This window comes from Sinocyclocheilus grahami, unplaced genomic scaffold, assembly GCF_001515645.1.
Source record: "Sinocyclocheilus grahami isolate Dianchi unplaced genomic scaffold, SAMN03320097.WGS_v1.1 scaffold764.1, whole genome shotgun sequence".
Taxonomy (NCBI): domain Eukaryota; kingdom Metazoa; phylum Chordata; class Actinopteri; order Cypriniformes; family Cyprinidae; genus Sinocyclocheilus; species Sinocyclocheilus grahami.
In genome coordinates this window covers 176947-197783 of record NW_015505943.1, presented here as the reverse complement: position 1 = coordinate 197783, position 20837 = coordinate 176947, and the positions used below count along the sequence as shown (strand labels likewise).

Genomic DNA, 20837 nt, shown 5'->3' with positions numbered 1-20837 from the left:
TATACGTAGCAGACTTCATTTAGCATTTGGTTCGCTCTGTCTTTAACTCTTACACACATACACACTGTGCCTTTTATCACAACCGCTCATCTCCTAATTAACCAGAAGAGCTCAATCTGACATTTAACAAATTGCACAAATTCCAGCAGATCAGTGAGAGTTTCTCCTCAGGTCACCAAACTCATTCCTCACTGGCTCATATTACATGTTTCTGTTGTATCTCACCCATCTCTGTCCTATCTGCTCCTCAGGTCAGCCTTTCAAACTGGACCCCAAAACATCCCACAAGAAGCTGCGCCTTTCCAATGACTGTCTGACCATGGAGAAGGATGAAAGCTCACTGAAGAAGAGTCACACTCCAGAACGCTTCAGCGGAACCGGATCCTACGGTGCCGCTGGCAACGTCTTCATCGACAGTGGCTGCCATTATTGGGAGGTTTTACTGGGAGCCTCCACATGGTAAGTGATTTCAGATTTTCAGGCTTGGATCTATGTTAATAGGCAATTGTCAAACGTATATAATAGGCAATTGAGAGAGTCACACTCCCCCATAGATCATTTTCTGTTTTAAGAAAAATTATGTCATTACCTGCCCGCCCTTGTGTTGCTTGAAATTTATTCCAGTAAAATATCAAAATTTCAAAGCTGCTCTTTTCCACACTACAAAAATGTGAGATATTCACTAAGGGCATGCAGCACACAAATTTTTTTATGCATAATGATTTTTTTGTTGTTGTTGTTTTGTTTTTTTAAATACTTTATACATATCTCTTACCCTCATCACTATTTGGATAGAACTGGGTGTTGGCAGGACTGTAGTTGTGTCAAAATTTTAAAAAAGTCAATTTAAGATATAAAGGCCCGTTTAAATCAAGAATGTTAAATATTAGATAAAAAGATATCTGTAATGATAACTATATTAGCGCCCACACCAATATTTTGTTTATTATAAGCATGCTGCATTTATGCCGCCTGATGCTTTACATGCTTAAAATCAGATGGATTCTTACTTGCTGTCAGTATTTTTAGCATTCATCAGCTGAGGAAAAAAATTTAATTCCAAAGATATAATTTCTCTGTGTAATTATTGTTGTTGGTGTGGTGTGGACTTTATTTTATGATTTTTTTATTTGATTTTGTAGTTCTAGTTATCATCTTGGTATGAATGGACATTAAATCTATTCCATTTATATGCCTTCTAGTTCATAACATTTTTATTATTTTATTTATTACAAGGTATTTTAACAAAAAGCTCAAATGTATATATATATATAAACACACACATATAGTTGTTTCAACTTAAACAGTAAGTGTTCTTGCTGTCTTAAAATTTCAAGTTTACTCAATTCAACTCAAATGTCCAAGTTGTCACAGTACAATTTATATATATATATATATATATATATATATATATACAGCATGACTTCCTAACTACACTATTGGGTGCTTTTTGCAGGTGACAATATTTGGTTTGTTTTTTAATGTAACCACTCTTATTGGTTTATTACTTCACTTAAGAAACACAGTATGCAGTAAAACATTTAACAGACATGTCAATAATTGGAAAATGTTTATGATCTTAATGTAATGTTACTCTTGACAAGTTCAGATTTCTGAGATATGCACAGTTAAAAGAGGACATTGTGTGTGTAATTTTTACATTATGCTTGTTTTATTATAAATGTAACCTTTTTTTTGTTTTTGTTATTTGGTAATATTCATGACTTGTCATTATTTTGGGACATTTTGGTTTGGGACATTGCTACTGATCACTGACTGCCAAGTTCAGTTGAGTTTTCAATAAAACGTCTTATGTAATGAACTATCAAGTTGTTAAAAACAGTTTTTCAGTCCTTTGGTCATGTCTTATCTCACCTGCTTTCCAATGGCAACATTTCAAATCTATTTCAGGTACGCTCTTGGTGTGGCTTATAAGTCAGCACCCAAAAACGAATGGAGCGGTAAAAACTCATCGTCTTGGGTTTTCTCACGCTGCAACAACAATTTCCTGGTGCGGCACAACAACAAGGAGTCGATCGTGGAGGCGTCGCTACAGCTGCGCAGGGTCGGGGTGCTGCTGGACTACGACAACAACGCCCTGTCCTTCTACGACGCCATGAACTCCCAGCACATATACACTTTTGACATTTCCTTCCTGCTTCCAGTGGCTCCCACCTTCATGATCTGGAACAAGTCATTGATGATCATGTCAGGGCTGCCCGTGCCTGACTTCGTGGACTGTAGCGAGCAGCAAGAGAGCATCTGCCGCCAACAGGATGCGCCCTATGTGTCTGGAGTGAAGAGCTGCCACTGAGGCATCATAGGAGTTATTGCAGAAAGTTCCCTTGCCCTTCTTCTTTTCCTGGTTTTCATAACTGGGCTGAAGTTGGATCTTTAGTTGTTCCTGATAGTTCTGAGTGTTTAGCGAGTGGATTAAGAGCTCTCAGATTTAAACAGCTGAAATGGGGGAAATTGTAAATTATTTATGACTAAACATTTGCTTTTTTGTCAGTTTTAATGTATCCCTAAAAGCACTTTTTAGAGTTGAATTTGTTGTGATTAAAAAAAAAGACTTGCTAACATGAGACAGGGTTGGACTTCCTTTTGGACTGAATATAGTGGATTATGTTAGGATGACAATTTGGTGTTTCTAATAAGGGTTACATTTATAATCTGATGGGTCTATAACACACTTTTCATATTCAGGGAGAAAAGATAATTCTTTGGTTTAAAATATGTCTGAAGATGATGGCATGATATGTATTTCCTCTGTGATTTGTTCTCACTCAGTTTCTCAGTTTCTGGTTTTGTTTTCAGTGAACAGCATGAGGCACAAGTTCCGCAGGTGTTTTTAACATGTATCTTTAATAGTTGATATATAATGCATCACAAAACCCCATCTGTGGAGGTGTTCGTCCATTGACACTCATTCAAACGCCATCAAGAACTGAATTTCTAGACTATAGTCCATATTTATCTGATCCATCCATTCAAAATTATTTGAAAGATTGACAAAACATCCGTTTAACATTCAAATGTGCATCCAAAGCAAATCCAGTGTAGTAGTTTAATTTTCTTAACGGCTGTATCTTACACGATCTTCCGCAGTGTGACGTTCAGGGCTAAAATAAGGACGCCCAGTCTTGGGATAAAGACAATCACTTGTGCTAGTGCAGGCAAAGAAAATAAATAAAATCAAGTGTGTAGCAAGAGATCTTTGCGATAGCATGCTGAACCTGAGATACTTCTCCAAAACGTGGTTTTGGTAGATGGTAGATGATACATTAATGGTGTAGTAGAGCAATAATGAACTTTATAATGATTTCTGGCCAATTGCATGAAGTTCTTGAGTCTCAAAACTATTTCCACTTGATCATTTTGGTCTTTGATCCAATTTGTCTTGGTCTTGGGCAATAAATATATATCTGAATGCCATAATAAGACACTTTTTAGACTGATGGAGCTTTTTTGGTGAGTTCTACACTGCTGAAAGTGCAACCAGTATGGGTGAAGTGTGACACAGCAATGTCAAATGATTGTCAGTGTGTTTCCTGTATGAACACACCCTGAGATGTCCACTACTGCACTGTCCCTCCATCTCAGTTCATTCAGTCACACTGTTGTCAGTTCTGTTGTCGCTGTCAATGCAGCAGCCGCTGTCATGTGTCTTGGTCTCACATTCTGACAGTCTTGAGTGCAACTCTGCATGCTAAAAAGAGCCAGCTGTATTGCAGACCGTCTTTCCATTGATCATTAGTGATATCCATAGGCTAATCTTGAGGAACTGTTTTGAGATTTTCTCATTTCAGGTCACTATATTCATGCATTTTCAGGCTTTTAAGAGGTAAAAGTGAGGAGCTTGAAAGCAGAACTCACGAGTCAATCTCTGATATAGTTTGATCTACATGATCTATTTGTTCAAGTGCGATTCACTGGGTTACTGCATGACGATCTGGCCCAGTTTGAAGTATTTCCTGTGATATTCTCTACTGTTTTATATAAACATTTTTTATGAGAAACGTCCAGGAAAGATATTATGGCATATCAGGTTTCCAGTTAGCTGTGCTTTTCTTTGCATTTAAGACTGATGAACTAATTGCATTTCTGTTTTCAAACAATTGTTTTTACATTTCTGAACAAAAAAAAATGAAAGAACCTTTAGTCTCTTAGTCTTTATTATGTGCTCAAGCAGCTGTGTGTTCATCAGCATAATGCTTCTGTTTCAATAGATATAACTTGGCAAAAAAGAATGTAAATCATAGGAGGAAATATATATTATATAAAAAATTTATAATATACAAAAAAAGTATATATATGAGCTATTGTTATTTATGTGAGTCCAAATAAAAGTCTGATCCCAAATGTGTGTTTTGTTCCATCATTGTCCTGGTTTTCAGAACATTGTTTTGTAGGAGGAGGTTAGTAATGCCAAATAAATACGGCCATAAGGTTATGAGCAAAAGTGCATAGGAGGAGCCCTGCTGCACTGGCAGAGCACTCAGTGCCCACAGTCATGTAATAGGGCATTGCTTATGTTCCTCAGCTGCTGTATCTGGCACAAGGGAGGGTTCCACACTCAGGATACATGACACAAAGGTCAGCGTAACGAGCTTTTGCAGTTATAAGCTTTAATCATATATAGTCACATAGTACACTCTTAAAAAATGCTGGGTTAAATACAACCCAGTGCTTTAACTGTGGGGGACAAACCCAGCAATTGGGTTGGTTTAACCCAGCAGTTGGGTTAAATGTTTAACCCAACCTTCTGGGTAGTAACCCAACCGCTGGGTCAAAACAACCCAATTGCTGGGTTTGTTCCTATTTTACCCAGCACTGGGTTGTATTTAACCAAGCATTTTTTAGAGTTTTTAAGGATGTTTAAATACCATTGCAATAAGCAACAAATGAATAATAATAAGCATGCTTTCAAAAAGGTATTTCAAGTTTCTAAATTCTATACATGCACTGTGGAAGATTTTTTTTTTTGGGGGGGGGTAAAAATCTACAAAATTCCATCATAAGAAAAAAATATATATATATTTTGGATATATGCCTTTTACTGACTATGGACTTTCATCTTACTGTCAGCAGGTCTTGGTTACCAATGGAATCCATGGAAGTAACCATGAAAATTCCTCAAAACATCAGATATATCTGCTTAAGTAAATTAAATTGTACACTCTAAAACGCTGGGTTAAAAAGGGACAAACCCAGCTTGACTTGACTTCACTTGACTTGACTTAAAACAACTCAACCGCTGGGTCAAAACAACCCAACAGCTGGGTTTGTCCCTTTTTAACCCAGCATTTTTTAGAGTGTAGTCTTATGTTTTAATCTCAGAAGGCAATAGAGAGACCACAAATCCATTGTACACATTCAAGATTAAGGGTCTGTCCCAATACCCACACATTTACTGTCTTGTCGACTTGAGAGTGCGTGCATGCAACTGGAAGTAGTGTAAGACTGCCTCAGGTCAGAAAATAAAAATGTAAAAGTTCCTTTAATGCACCCACACTCTATAACTGCTTAGGAACAGTATTTGACGCTAAGCATATCCCATCATTAATTATGTTAAGGAAGTCATGTGCCCCAAAAGAGAAAGATTTCAAGGAAAACTTTATCAAATGTTTGCAACTGCTTTTTATCAATTAATTAGAAGTACCACAATTACTAAATTGTGTCCTCTGTTAAATACTGAACAGACATTTTGGAATTTATTTTAATATGCAAAGTATTAAACATCAAAATGTGTAAATAAAGCTCTGTAAAAAACTTTCTGTCCACTTGAACACTTGGAATACATAATGTAAGTAGACAAGTGGTAAAGTAAAAAGACATCAAGTGTGAGTACTGGGACGACTGCGGTCGCACTAAAGGTAGACTTTGTGCACTTTTCTTTTCTATTGATATATTTATGTATGACCATTACAGGATAAGAATTTTAATCAACTTCTCATGCTATTCTTCTTAAACAGTCATTTTATTAGCAAATATCACTCCTAGTCGCAACTCAAAATCAACATTCCATTTATGGTCTAAAAGGCGCATGCCATCCTCTTTTGCTGCAGGACAACAGTTGTGAGTAAATATTCTGTCATCTTTGCAGAAATGTTATATGAAGACTATACACATACAAAGTAAATCTTTAACAGTGCTGTCAAAGTGAACAGCTCATAACAGGCAATCATCATTTTGAAATACCTCTATTTTCACAGTCAACGCCACAACGCGAAAACACCGATTTCAAATGTATCCACTTGTGAGAACCTCTTCAAAAAGTTCAGTTTCACCAGAAAAAAAGTGTCCAAAATGTAGAGAAAAAGATGCATTTTCAAAGGAATCCGGAATAGTCACTGCCTGAAGATTGTCTTGAAACAAAGCTAGATACCAAGCTTAAAATGTCAAATTATTGTGAAGTTTAGTGTGAGAGCATTTCTAGCATCATTTGTTTGCGCTTTTTGATACTTTGTAATCGAATGCAATGTAATTCATGCAGTAAGTGTGACTTTAGTGTACAAATACTTTTTGGGACCACTACAAGATCGTATGATGTGGTCATTAAAGCAGAACCACATCGGGCAATATGTTTATGAATTATTTTATATTCAGAAGTGAGTACTTTGAAATGGCTTGTTCTGGTATCATGATTATGATTGTTACTCCAAAGGTTTCAGAGAAGTGAGATTGACCTTTTAACTAAAGCTGCTGCTTCTGTCTGTAACTGAACACAGAGTTCATGTGACAGTGCCTCAGTATCTCATCACTGCTCTCGATTCAGTCCTGAACAGTGGAGGCAGTGATTACGGCTCTCTGCGGTAATGACTCTTATCACAGACTCCATGTGTGAGCATGGAAATCAGGCCCAACTTGAAGAGCTCACCCCACTGCCTGCTCTTCACCACAGCACAAGACCTTAAATTGCTTTGCCACTACGGCTTGCAAAGACTCCAGATTGAAATATTCAGTATCTTTGACAGTGAATGCGTCAGTATGTCAGCAGAAAAGATTAAAATGTGGGAATGAAAGCTTTTGGCTGGCATGTGCCAGATTGTTGTGCTGAATATGTGATTTGTTAAGATGGCTGTATAAGCAGCGCAGGCTTAGCTTCACATTGATCGAGGAATAGATCTCAGGTTAATCTTGCACTGTGTTCAGTGAGGCATTATTTTTTGAGTAGGCTTTATTCCTTTTCCTTGAATACTCAGAGATGTCCTGTTTAGTCTGCAAGTAAAATTATGTTTTCTGAGAGATGCAAAGCCTGGCTAACCCTTGCAGCATACAGTATGCAGAGGTGTAAAAAGTGCTGATAAAATGATCTTCAGAAATGGCTATGAACAAAATGCATTGCTTTTTTTGTGTTGACTGATGAGACGTCTCATCAAAAGGACAAATGACCATTGTTGTGTCCAAATGCAATTTACTCGGAAATGGATGTCTTTAAAAAGTTCAGTTAAGAGGCTAATTTGATTGATTGGTACGATAAAGAAAGATTTGTCATGATGACTTGTGAAAACACTCTTTGCCTTTGAAGTGTAATTGAGTGAAAGTATTAATTTCCAGTAGATCCTACGTAATGTCAATTTCAAATTCCCAATTTTTTCCTAATGTATGGTTTTCAAGCTGCTGTAAGAATGGAACCCTGGTGCATTTTTTACAGCAATATAAAAAGTATATTTTGGGGAGATGGGGGTCATTTTAATGTTTATTAACATGTTATTTGTCACTGGTAAATGCAGGAAGATGATGAATAATGTTCCAAAACACAAAGTTTAATAATACTATTCCAACAAGCAGGCAAACAGGCAGAAGCAAAACGTCATAGTTGGGGGTCGTTTGCATCAAAAAGTTTGAAAACCTTGCTTCACACCCCTAATCATACGTTCTGTCAGGCTCAGACTCCATGCATACTGTATTTTACAAAGCTGCTGTTCTCTATGTCTGTATATAGAGATGTAGAAGCAGACGTGAACTGATGGAAACTGCAGTGAGCACTTTGAACCAGATAATAATTTCATGAGAGTTGTAAATCTGAGGTTGCTCTTACATCAAAATCTCAGCGAGTCCTGTCAATCAAGCTCTTCAGTATGTACTGTATTGCCCAATAGCTAAATATAACATTAATTCCCACTTAGCTTCATCACCTAGTCTGCAGTTAAACACCCTCTAATTACCATCTTAATTACACAAGTAATTAGAGGACCTAGAACAACTTGTTATATACATTTGTCACCTTGTCTCTTAATGTGATGTAAAACAGCAAATTAATTAGATTTGCCTGAAAGTGTTTAAGCATCGCTCTTATATGTCACAGTGGCACTTTGTCAGGGTAAATTAATATCACACTGAAGCATTCTAATTATGCAAACAGGGTCAAAAGGTCTCTCTGCGACCCTGAAATGACATTTAAATGCAGTAGATAAAGAAAAGCACTCCAATATAGCGGTAGCATGTTGCACAATCCAGCTCACCTGACCCTGCACTCTCTAAAGTCTCTTAATTCACTAAGTTCTGTTGAAATCAGGCAGCATTATTCATTACATAAAGGCGTTATGCTGTAGCATTATTCAGAGGTGTAGTGGACTTTACAGGCTGAGTGTAATGAGCAGTAAAACCCATCAGGCTCTGGCTGATGGCTCATGAGCACCTGCAGCAGCTGCATCTACCTGATGACACTCTGACACCTTCATAACATCCCCAAAACAGCCCACTTTAGTCCCATCTGTTCCACTGATAACTGTACCACCTTCAGCAGCTCCCCCACCCTCCATATTACCAGCTGCTGCTCAATATGAGAGAAATTTAAGGAAGGAATTGAATCAGATATGCAAAAAATGGGCTTAAAGGAACAGTTCACCTAAGAATGAAACTTCTGTCATCATTTATTATTTTCAATACAATGAAAGATAAAACAGCAGAATGAGCAACATCAATATTATCATTGATGGCAAAATTAGTAGTCATCTATATCTATCTATCTATCATCTATCTGTAACTATCTATCATCTACGTATTGCTGAACATATACTTGAATAAAAACATTTATCTATCCATCCATCCATCATCTATTGCTGAGTATATACTGAAATAAAGACATTATTCCATCCATCCATCCATCCATCAATCCATCATCTATTGAGTAATAATAACATTGGATGCATGGTGGTAAAGTTGATCATTTGTAGTTCTTTTCTTTTTTCCCCCCTAAAAAAATGTGACTAAAGATTAGATTGAAATTACACACTGTATGTGATGATATAATGTTCTTTTTAACGATAGCATATGGCAGGATGTTTTGAATGCACAGTAAAAAGTGGGGACATTTCCAAGAACGGCTCCACCCGGAGACAGACCACTGAAAATGGGGACCGCCTCTGGAAAACAGGGACAACTGGTCACCCTATTAAATAGTCATTTGCATTAGCATGCATCACTGTTCACATTAAATCAAGACAAAGCTATTTTTGCTTGCGCATTCAAGCTTCACTGCAGTGAATGTAAAAAATGGACAGCCTTATTTAATACAGTTGCCGGATGGCCTATTTTTTCAATTCATATATTATTGATCATACTTATTCAGAGTATATTAATGCCATATTTTTCCAATCAGCCTGCACAAGAAAATGCAATATTTGGAGGTGAGGAGGAGCAACAGAGGAGGACCACCTGTCTTTTAGAAATAGCACACTGGGCCGGAGGCATGGCGCCCAGCCAACTGACTGATGAAGCGGCGCTCTATGTCCTGCGCAATGAGGATCTAACAGGCAGTAGATCATTACGTTCCTGGACTCAACCGAGATTAATCTCACAAGGAACCATCAATCACACTGCCGTCCATGTATCCCTGAGCCTCAGGGCTTTATGGTAGCGTCTGACAGAGAGTGATGGCCCAGAATTTCTGCAAGATCTCAGCACACCTCTGGAGCTACTGGACCTCTGACAGGCACAAGGAACTGGTCACCGGCTCAAGTGTGTGGTCATAGATCTCCAGCTGATTGATGCTGGATTTGGATTACTGTTGATATCAGCTAAGGGTGAGTGATTGCTTTCTCTGGCCTCTCTCAGTGTGAGACCCTCGGTGACCATTCGGTTTACGCAGCCTCGGCTGTACTAATATGTGACTTTTTCCTCTGTGACATTCTGTTTGTATCGATCAGTTAGATCCAGCTGAGAAGAAACGTTGCTTCCTGTGTTGTTATTCAGACCCAAGACATTGATTTTCACCTGAAACGAAAAGAGATTGTAATAGTCGTGTTCTAAATTCTAGTCCTGCTGGGATTCTACGCATTCAAAATAATTCTGAGGTCTTATAACTGCGGGATATCCATCACAAGGAGGTGTAGCAACATAAGCTCACTTTAAGGGATAGTCCACACAAAAATGAAAATTGTCATAATTTACTCACCCTTATGTTGTTCTAAATTTGTATGACTTTCTTTGTTTTGTGGTATATAAAGGATGATATTTTAAAGAATGTTGGTGACCAAATAGTTTCGGTTTCCCATTGACTTACATTGTTCGGTCAAACATTTTAATTTTTTTTTAATTATATTTGTTGGTTTTATTCCAACATACTTCAAAGAACAAAGAAAGTAAAAAATGTACTAAAAAGGGCGACTAAATAATGACAGAATTTTTATTTTTGGGTGGAATATCACTTTAACACTCATATTCTGTTGAGATCAGTGTTATTGCTTGAAAATAAGTCAAAAACTAAACCTGAATTTTTTTTATTAAAGCTAAATAGAAATCATTTTAAAAACACTCAAAAGACAAAAGAAATGCTCAGAACTAAACTAAAATTAAATTGGTCATTCAAAATATTAATAAATACTATAATAGTATATAAATAACAAATATCACTAATTGAAATTGAAGAGTATATTTAAAAATAAAAATCTGTCATATCAAACCATCTCTCATATCATAAACTAGGCATGCACTTTTTGGAAATGTTAATAATACAACATTATTTGGAGTATATTTTCTGACCTCAGCGAAACCACATTGTAGAAAAATACAGTAAAACTAAACATATTTATGTTTTATATCTGGAGACTCTGAGACATCAAACATAAGTAATGTAACATTTTGCATGGTGAACATTTGAAACATGATATCAAGTTAAAATTGATATATTCATTTCTCATAAGACTAAGAAAAGTCTTTGAGTATTAACTCGATTCTTCACCATTATGTAGGTTTTCTTAGAGTTATTCAAATGGCCTTCGGGTTTCTTAGACCCCGAACAGAACTTGAGGATTAAGGGGAAAAAAAAGAAAGAAAAAGAAAGCCAGCCGAAATATTTAGTAACTGAATGCTACAGATAACAGTTCTATATTGTAGTATATTATATATATTAGAATATTTGTGTTTAATATAATATATTAGAATGTTTGTGTTTATAGCTTACATGAAAAAGTATTTTCACCTAGCAGGAAATTCAGGCAAAATACAGTTTAATTCGTAAAATAGTACTAGATGTACTTCATATATATATATATATATATATATGGTGGCTGACTAAATACTTTTTTGCCCCACTGTATATATATAGGTTGTCACATGTTTCTGGTATTGTCTTGTGTTTGAATTTTTATGTTGTAGTTCTTGTCTCTGATTTTACTGTTTTCTGTGCCGGTTTGTAGTCCTTTGTAGTTTCTTTGATCAGTGGTTCCTTTGATTGTTTCCCCAGGTGTGTCTTATATCCTTGTTAACCCTTGTGTATTTAAACCCTGGGGTAAGTTCAAGCTCAAACCGGTGTGCACCGTTTTGCTACGGTTTCCGGTTTGAACGACATGTTTCCTGGAAACGGTGTGCAACGGGGTTTGAGATACGTTTTCTCTTGTTTGGTGGGTGTCAAACATGTCAGCCCAATCAGCAGCAGCATGTATATAAACCACGCGGTATTAAAGAGACAGCTCGCACAATGTAATTAACATCAAAATAAATTCTCAAGAGCAAATATATTGTTTGCACATGTTTATTTACATTAAAGGCAAAATAACTAAAATAATAAGAGCACAAGTATAGATCTGGAACTTCTTTAAGTCTGTCTAAATATCATTTAGTAATTGCAATGTCTTCTATTGTGTGCTAAATACTGATTAATGTTACATAAAAATACTATACATATTTATATATTTTGCTATTGTATTATGGAGTGACACGTTAACACAATAAACTTTTCTATACCCCTCTGATTATATAATGGTAAATATTACAATATCATAGCACAACAACAGCGATCAGCAATAATGATAAGCCTAATACTCACAATAAAAATAATAAGGTCATATAGATCATAACACAGTCTTGGAGGTAACAAGCAGATTATCCTTCACCTGAAATGTTTGTCTTTTCATCCTGAATTGCGAGGCAAATGTTGGATCACAATAATTAGGAACCACAGTTTCCACAAATCCCTTCACTCGACTGGGATGTTCTCTTTTATTCTGGAGGGCAAGGGCAGTGACTGTTACATCGAGAGTATTTTGCAGTATTAAACACATATTTATACCGATTTCATCTGGCTCCGAAAATTCTTCAAAAAGAACACAAAGAATGGCCTTCTCAGCTGCCATAGTTGCAACTCTTGCGTCATCAGAACAGGGTGTTCAACGCACCACCGTTTCCGTTTAAAAAACGTTTTGCACCGTTTTTGTCGGGGCTGAACGCAGCCCTGGTTTCCTTGTGCTTCCCTGGATTCTGTTCCTGGTTTGATTTCGTTGATTAAACTGCTGCATTTAGGTCCTGTTTCCTCTTGCTTCCCTGGATCTCCTTGTTAAGGAGGTATTGTCTGGCCATTTGGCTGTTTCACATTTCTTTAGCTTAGCAAAGGCACCAGACTGATTTTAAAACAGAATTACTGACAATTGAGATTTTTTGCATACTGTGCATAAATAAAATCTCCCTTTGGGAAAGCGGTATAGGAGAAGTGGGTATTTTAGTTATTAGGTAATTAGCGCAAGTCTTAAGTCTAAAACTGCATTTGTTTTTATTTTTTTCAGTCTAGCTATATAGTTAGTCCAGAACCATTTGGCAGGCATAAAAATAATGACTTGAAGAAGGCAGATCATTTCATTCCCTGTCATGTCTTTATAATGCACCAGATAATCAGAGCACTACATCCTTCTGTAATAATATCAGTTATTATGATTATAATGTTAATGTAGACATCACTGTTTAACTGAATTATCCAAAAACAATTCTTGAAAGTGGTGGGAGGAAGTACATGCTGTAGAGATGGATGCAGATAGCATAAGTCTTTGAGATGTGATCTCCAGGGTAAGAGCAATGGTCATTTGAATGTCAGTCGAATAATGAATGAAATCGAGCACCTGAGCTCTTTGATCTAGTTGCACATGTTCTGCGTAAACACCTCTCCAAAAATACCTCTTCGTCCTTCTGGGAATGATTTTCCTGTGTCCTCTCTAGTTTTGTCTAACCCTTTGATATGTAATCGAATCAGTCTTTCATGAGGATAGAGAAAGATTAACTACAGATTTATTCAGGGCACAGTGTTTACCTAATTAGTTCAGGCGCTCATAATAAACGGGATGAACAACCTTGGCTCGTATGGTTCTAGACTTCCGCATTGAAAGCTGTCCCAGGATTCTGGAGAGAGTAGCTTGAAAGGCTTGAAGCTTATTACTATGCCTCATTTTCCAGGCCATTTAGACATGAGTGTTTACAGTTGTTCACTGATGATTAGTGCCTGTTTCATTTGAGTAAGAGCTTTGGTTGGGTAAGACAATCCTGAATGTGCCCAAGCTTCTGACGGGAAAATTGCAAATTGAATTTGTAGGGTTTTTTTTGTGCTTGCCCATGCTATGTGTTATGTGTGCTTGCAAAAGTGTTCTGAATATTGTTTTAATTGAAAAATGACAGAATTGCTTGATGAGGATGGTTGCTCAGATTTGATCCATTTTATATTTTAGTAGACTACATGCTCACCTTGCCTTACTCCCAAATAAAGTCTTCTCACTATAATATATATGAGCAATATCACACGAGTAGCCGTGTGATATCGCACTATATCAGCACAGCTATGATTTGGCTGTAGGCACAAAACTGTATATTGTGTCCTTATGGACATTTTTGTCTTTTTGATGATTTTGCCTGTGTTAATGCCACAACAGCGTACATTTTGGCATAAGTGTGTATTTTTATTAGAACTTTAATATTTCACCCTTATTTCCTTTAATAAATCTGTTTTACACTAGGTGCACAAAATAGTTACACTCAGGACCTTTGTCCCCAATGATCAATTAAAACTGCAAGCTTTGGTTGGGTAAGACAATCCTGAATGTGCCCAAGCTTCTGACGGGAAAATTGCAAATTGAATTTGTAGGGGTTTTTTTGTGCTTGCCCATGCTATGTGTTATGTGTGCTTGCAAAAGTGTTCTGAATATTGTTTTAATTGAAAAATGACAGAATTGCTTGATGAGGATGGTTGCTCAGATTTGATCCATTTTATATTTTAGTAGACTACATGCTCACCATGCCTTACTCCCAAATAAAGTCTTCTCACTATAATATATATGAGCAATATCACACGAGTAGCCGTGTGATATCGCACTATATCAGCACAGCTATGATTTGGCTGTAGGCACAAAACTGTATATTGTGTCCTTATGGACATTTTTGTCTTTTTGATGACTTTGCCTGTGTTAATGCCACAACAGCGTACATTTTGGCATAAGTGTGTATTTTTATTAGAACTTTAATATTTCACCCTTATTTCCTTTAATAAATCTGTTTTACACTAGGTGCACAAAATAGTTACACTCAGGACCTTTGTCCCCAATGATCAATTAAAACTGCATTATATATATATATATATATATATTAGTAAGAAAATGTATAGGCTTAAATAAAATGTAATAACCCTCTAAACCAACTTTTCTCCAACGAACCTGGCACCATTCTGGTATGTAACCCCACATTTCCTTATCCAATCAGTTCCCAAGGCAATTAGCAGTGCTTGCTAATTAAGAGCACAAAATATTGATTGTGTGCTCAAAAAGTTGACAGCCTTCTCCTAAATGTGTAAATGTGCTCCCGTTGAGTGCTCTGTAAACACCATTTACTACGGTAGCAATCAGCAGTGTTGAGTTCTAGCAGGTGTGTTTGTCCTCTGTGCTTGCCTTGCCACATTATCCATGAGTACTATAAGAGTTGTATAACATTGAGTCATTGATCAAGCATAGGTACTTGTGGGTGTGCTAATGCCCGCACACAGCTGGAGGCTGCTGCTGTCCTTCCTATGAGACTCCAGTGCACGTGTCTTCTCCTCAAAGGACACAGATGAGCAGGATGTTTTTGTCTTCCTCAGGCTTCAGTGGCTCTGCACCAGTCTGTTTTGTCGGTGTGCTGCGCCATCGTTCTCTCTGGAGTATGCCTTGACCATTGTCTCAGAGGAACTTTATCATTCTGGGTAAGAGTTTACAAAAGACTCAAGGGAGGGAATTTTTGTGGTATTTTGATGCCCTTCAGTGTGCTTGCCATTTCTTCTCAAGTACTGCACATGAAATGCCACGCCTCAGTGGGATTCAGCTAGAAATTTCATCTAGAAGTTTCATGAGGAGATTATTCCAAATTTCGACCAGGACAAGTATACTTTATAGATTCATAGATGCATTTACAAAAATATTAAGGTGGGGCTATGTGATGTAGATTTTTGTGATCTTGAGTTAATTTTTTTTTTTCATCAGAACAGATTTAGAGAAATGTATCTTTTCATCACTTGCTCACCAAAATATCCTCTGCAGTGAATGGGTGCCGTCAGAATGAGAGTTCAAACAGCTGATAAAAACAAAACAAAAATCCACAAGTAATCCAAATAACATCTTGTGAAGTGAAAAGCTGCATGTTTGTAAGAAACAAATCCATAATTTAAAAATGTTTTAACTTCCATTCGTTGCTTCCAGCTAAAATTCAAGTCCTTTATCCATAATATTGCAGCCCAACAGTTCTAAACTAATATGTTGGTGGATTTTGATGTGAGAGGGCAACAAGGGATGGACTTTTTCACTGGAGGAAGCGTTATTATGGATTATAGACTCATTTTTTGGTCAAAAGCAATGGTTTAAATTTAAAACGCCTTATTTTTGAATTTGTTTCCTACAAACATACAGTTTTTCATTCCACAAGACAATTGATGGACTGGAGTCGTGTAAATTACTTATGGATTATTGTTTCTAGCAGCTATTTGGACTCTCATTCTGATGGCACCCATTCACCGCAGAGGATCCACTGATGAACAAGTGATGTAATTTCTCAAAATATGTTCCATTGAACTCATCTACATATTGGATGGCCTGAGGGTGAGTAAATTTCAGCAAATTTTCATTTATGGGGTGAACCGACTGATTGCAGAGACACTATTGGAAGAAAGCTGAACTGGATGATGACATCACTGAATCATCAATGAACTGACTTTAGCTGGAAAAATGACTTTGTTATTGTCTTCTTGCATTATTGACAAACTATTTTCCTGTTTGACAGTGTAAAGCTGCTTTGACACAACCTGTATTGTATAAAGCACTATACAAATAAAGTTGACTTGACTCGAACTATTCCTTTAATACATGTGTCATATTACATATGCAGCATTTGGGAGGAAAGGCAAGCTCCTCGAGGGCATTAATATCATGAAACTTTTTTTTTATATGAGACAAGTCTGCTTCACAATGTTGCACTACTGTGATGTCTGAATATGACTGTCTTACTAGGCCTCCGTATCATTTGCTGCATGAGTCAAAATGCATCACACCATCCTGAGACACAGTTAGCATTGCCAGTGTAATTGTGTACATGCCTCAACAGTTTGCACCTAACAAGCCTTCGTTACTAACACTTGTCCTATGGATAAGTTTTGCATTGCATTTATTTCTGACTGACAGCTCTTAGAATGACACCTTACATTGAGTGATGGGCCATTTTTTCCTGAGCCAGACAAAACAGATGAAACACAAAAAGATATTGACTTAATACTTGTGTGTGTGTGTGTGTGTGTGTGTGTGTGTGTGTGTGTAAAGTTTTTTTTCTATCCATATCTTGCTATAGTAATGTGTTTACATATTGTGTTATGATGCTTACATTGCCAAGCCATTAAAATAATCTTTATTGATGCTGTAACGGTTCCACTGAAAAAGTGTACGAACAAAACAATAACTTGAAACTAAACATGACTTAAACTTAGATAAAGCATGGCATGGACATGAAACTCGCAACACTGGACTACAGCATCAAAAGATGGCAAAGCTGGACAAAGATGCATGGCAAGATCAGGGCTATAAATACAAACTACTAATGAGCAAATGTGCAACACCATAATGAAATCAATGGGCCAATGAGAATGAAACACAACTGAAAACAAAAGCACATGGCATAAACACAAGGGAAACGTGGGAATCACATGACATATGAAAACATAGAGCCCAACCAAACACCAGCCTTACAGATGCAGAACATTATTCTTGTACAATTTTTATTTTACTTGGTGTCTTAATTTGCAAGAAAAAAATGTTATCTTCTTAACTTTAGCTTTAGTTAGAGTTTACTTAATATTGTATTTTTGTTTAAAACAGATTTCTCAAAAATTTAGCTCAAACAATCATTCCTAAGCCCCCCTGCAGTACTGCTGTGGACCCCCTGATGAAGACCCCTGCTGCGTTTTACATTTTCAGTTGGATTTTGGAAAATTATTGAAAACAATGTAGGCGACCACAGACAAAGAGAGCAATTCAGAAACAAAGATATTAAATTGGCTCAGGCGTTTGTGTGGTTCAGAACTCTCTGATGTACTGTGTCTCTGACTCAAGCTGAGTTTTCATATACTTTGGTCTGAAATGTATCAAATTTGTGTTGGGAAGATACACCACTACTCATAAAGGAGATCATGACTCAGATGCTTTGAGAGACAGATAGCAGTGTTGAATAACGCTTGAAACATTTTTTTCTGATTTCTCCTCTATGATAAATGCATTTATTATATTTTTCTTAGATGCAAGAATTTTTTTTTTCTTGAGGCAAATATCTCATGAAGTTTTTGGCTCCCTGCAAGTGCTCCTGAAGAAATATGCCATGTTGAATGTACCGTTATGTGTGTGAAATATTAAGAAATAGGGCTGAGATTAGAAATGGCTAGTGACCTGGGAATAATCCACATAAGATACATTGACTGTTACACATGTCTAAACTCATTTTATTCTTCTCAATGCACCTTATGTGTTATCTTATGTTTCAAACACATAGATGTTAGAAAATGTTATGTAGAATGAACATGGTTTTATTATTATTTTCATATTTTTTTTAACATTCACTAATGTTCACATGTTTGGAGTCAATAAGATTTTTAGGAAGAAATTAAACAAAACTGACAGTAAAGACTTTATTTACTATTGTTTTTTTTTATTATTATACTTTTTTATCACCTGAAAAAAAAACAATTTCAAATAAATGCCTTTTTTAAACTTTCTATTCCTTGAATAGAATCCTAAATAATATCACTGTTTCCACAAAACTATTAAGCATCACAACTGTTTTCAATAATAAGAAATGTTTCTTGAGCACCAAATCAGCATATTAGAATAATTTTCTACAGGATCATGTGACACTGAAGACTGGAATAATGGCTGCTCAAAATTCAGCTTTGCATCACAGGATTTATTTTTATTTTTATGTAAAATGTTATATATTTAAAATATATTCAAATAGAATTTTAATTTATATTATTTATAAAAATTAATGTATGCATTTTATTTATTCATAAATTCAATAAAAACTATGTAAATGTTTATTTCTATATAAATGTACATGTACATGTTCTTTAAAAAGTACTTAACACCTGCTGTTTGTTTCTGGTCTCTTGCCTCTGTTTTTTCACTCTGGATTATCTCTGTACTTAATTAAATTATCTGCACATATATCTTAAAGGGGTCATATGATGCTACATGCACTTTTACAAGTTGTTTGAACTGAAATGTGTGTTGGCAGTGTGTGTATAATGATAAAAATCCACCCAGTGTTTTTTTTTATCTGGTTAAATGTTTTCCCCTTTCTCAAATCGAGCCGATCTCAGATGCCTGTCTGTGTGATGTCACACAGACAGGCCCCTCCCACGATAGTTTGATTGACAGTAGCGTTTCAGCACAGACTGGACTGGTGTCTTACCTTAGACCCGCCCTGAGTGAGCCCTTCAGAAATATTCGCGCAAATCATTTGTGATCCAGCCTCATCTACAGAAGTGAGTATAATGTTTTGTAATGAATCTTTGCAAATCGCCTTTTCTAATAATGTGCTAATAAGCAAGTTTCCGGATGAATGCGGCTAAAGTAAACAGTCTCTCTGAGAGCAGCTTGGAAGAGAGGGGCGGGGTCAGCAGAGCTCATTAACATTTAAAGGAAAATGCTACAAAAACGGCTTGATCTGAAAAGAGCTGTTTTTGACAGGGTAAAAAATTAGTTTTTTACACTACCATTGAGAAATGTTAACCAAACTATGTTACAGACCTCATTAAGACTTTAAAGAATCATATCAACTTGTGGAAAATGGGCATCCTATGACCCCTTTAAATCGGCTTTCTGATTCATTGCAATTTGATTTTATCAGTTCAATCAATTTCATATCAATTCCATAATATATATATACCATATTTTCACTCTCAATATTGCACCTCCATTAGTGGCAGGTGGTCATACCAAGCCATCATTCTTCCTTAACCCCATTTGAAATATCCTCATCCACTGTGATGCATCTCCTTCCTGTGGCAATGGAAAGATAAAAGAGCGTTTGAAAGAGTAGCGAAAACAAGGCTGACCTGACCTCAAGCCCTGGGGGTGACTTGTTCTTTCTACCAAACGAGGGCAGCTTATTTCCCAGCCTCCTGCTGTTGGCCTCTGCTCTCCCGAAAAGGACAAGAACCCTTCACGCATTCACAATTAGCCGAAGCAAACAGCTCTCTAATTGACAAGCTTCCACCATAAGGAGCAAGACATGTAGACTTCTTGGGTCTGAGTAGTCAAGATATTTGACTAATTAGATCATTTGCACCACAGATCGCATCACACTATTGCAGGCTGGGTAAATCACAGACAGTCATACTGAGAGAGCATCGGAAGCATATCTTGCTTCAGCTGAAATGGCTTTTAAAGGAGTTTAGATTAAGGATGTTGAGATTAAAATGTATAAAGATGCTTGGGTGACAGGTTATTTGTTAAAAATGTCTGTGTGCCTTCCCCTCTGGCATAATTATGCAAGAGAGGGCTGAAAAGGTTATGAGCATTCACTCTCTGGCACATTGAAGATGCCTGCTATCATCACTCTCTTATTTTTGATAATGGCAAATTAAACTTGAAGTAATGAACTTTATTTGCCTTCTAGGCAATTATTTTGCTTTAGAGGCGGACAGTAGTGAAGTATTTTTACTGTACTCAAGTAAATTTAAAAAGTATCTGTAGTTTATCAGTGTTTTTCTTTGGAAAACTTTTACTTCACTACATTCCAAAGCATAATATCATACTTTTTACTGCACTACATTTCATAAATAAAAGTTGTTGTTTGTTTTACCTTTAATACTTAAGAAAATTACAAATGTAGTACTTTCTTGTACTCAAATAAATCTTTGAAGTACTTTTACTTGAGTAAATGTAAGAAAGTAATAGATTTCTAATGTAATTAAGTATTAAATTATATTTAATATGAAACGTAGTGCAGTAAAAAGTTCAATATTATGCTTTGGAATGTTGTGAAGTAAAATTTTCTAAAGAAAAACACTCTGATGAAGTACAGACACTTGAAAAGTACTTTTACAGCAAAGTAAAAAATACTTAACT

At 36.3% G+C, this 20837-nt stretch overlaps 1 protein-coding gene across 1 annotated transcript; it reads left to right on the top strand.

Moving 5' to 3' along the window:
• The first annotated feature begins 205 nt into the window (after positions 1-205).
• LOC107561278 (probable E3 ubiquitin-protein ligase MID2) lies at positions 206-4355 on the top strand. Its single transcript, XM_016245688.1, has 2 exons — positions 206-459; positions 1912-4355. The coding sequence occupies exons 1-2, from the start codon at positions 206-208 to the stop codon at positions 2312-2314; spliced, it is 657 nt and encodes a 218-aa protein (XP_016101174.1). The 3' UTR covers positions 2315-4355.
• The last annotated feature ends 16482 nt before the right edge of the window (positions 4356-20837 follow it).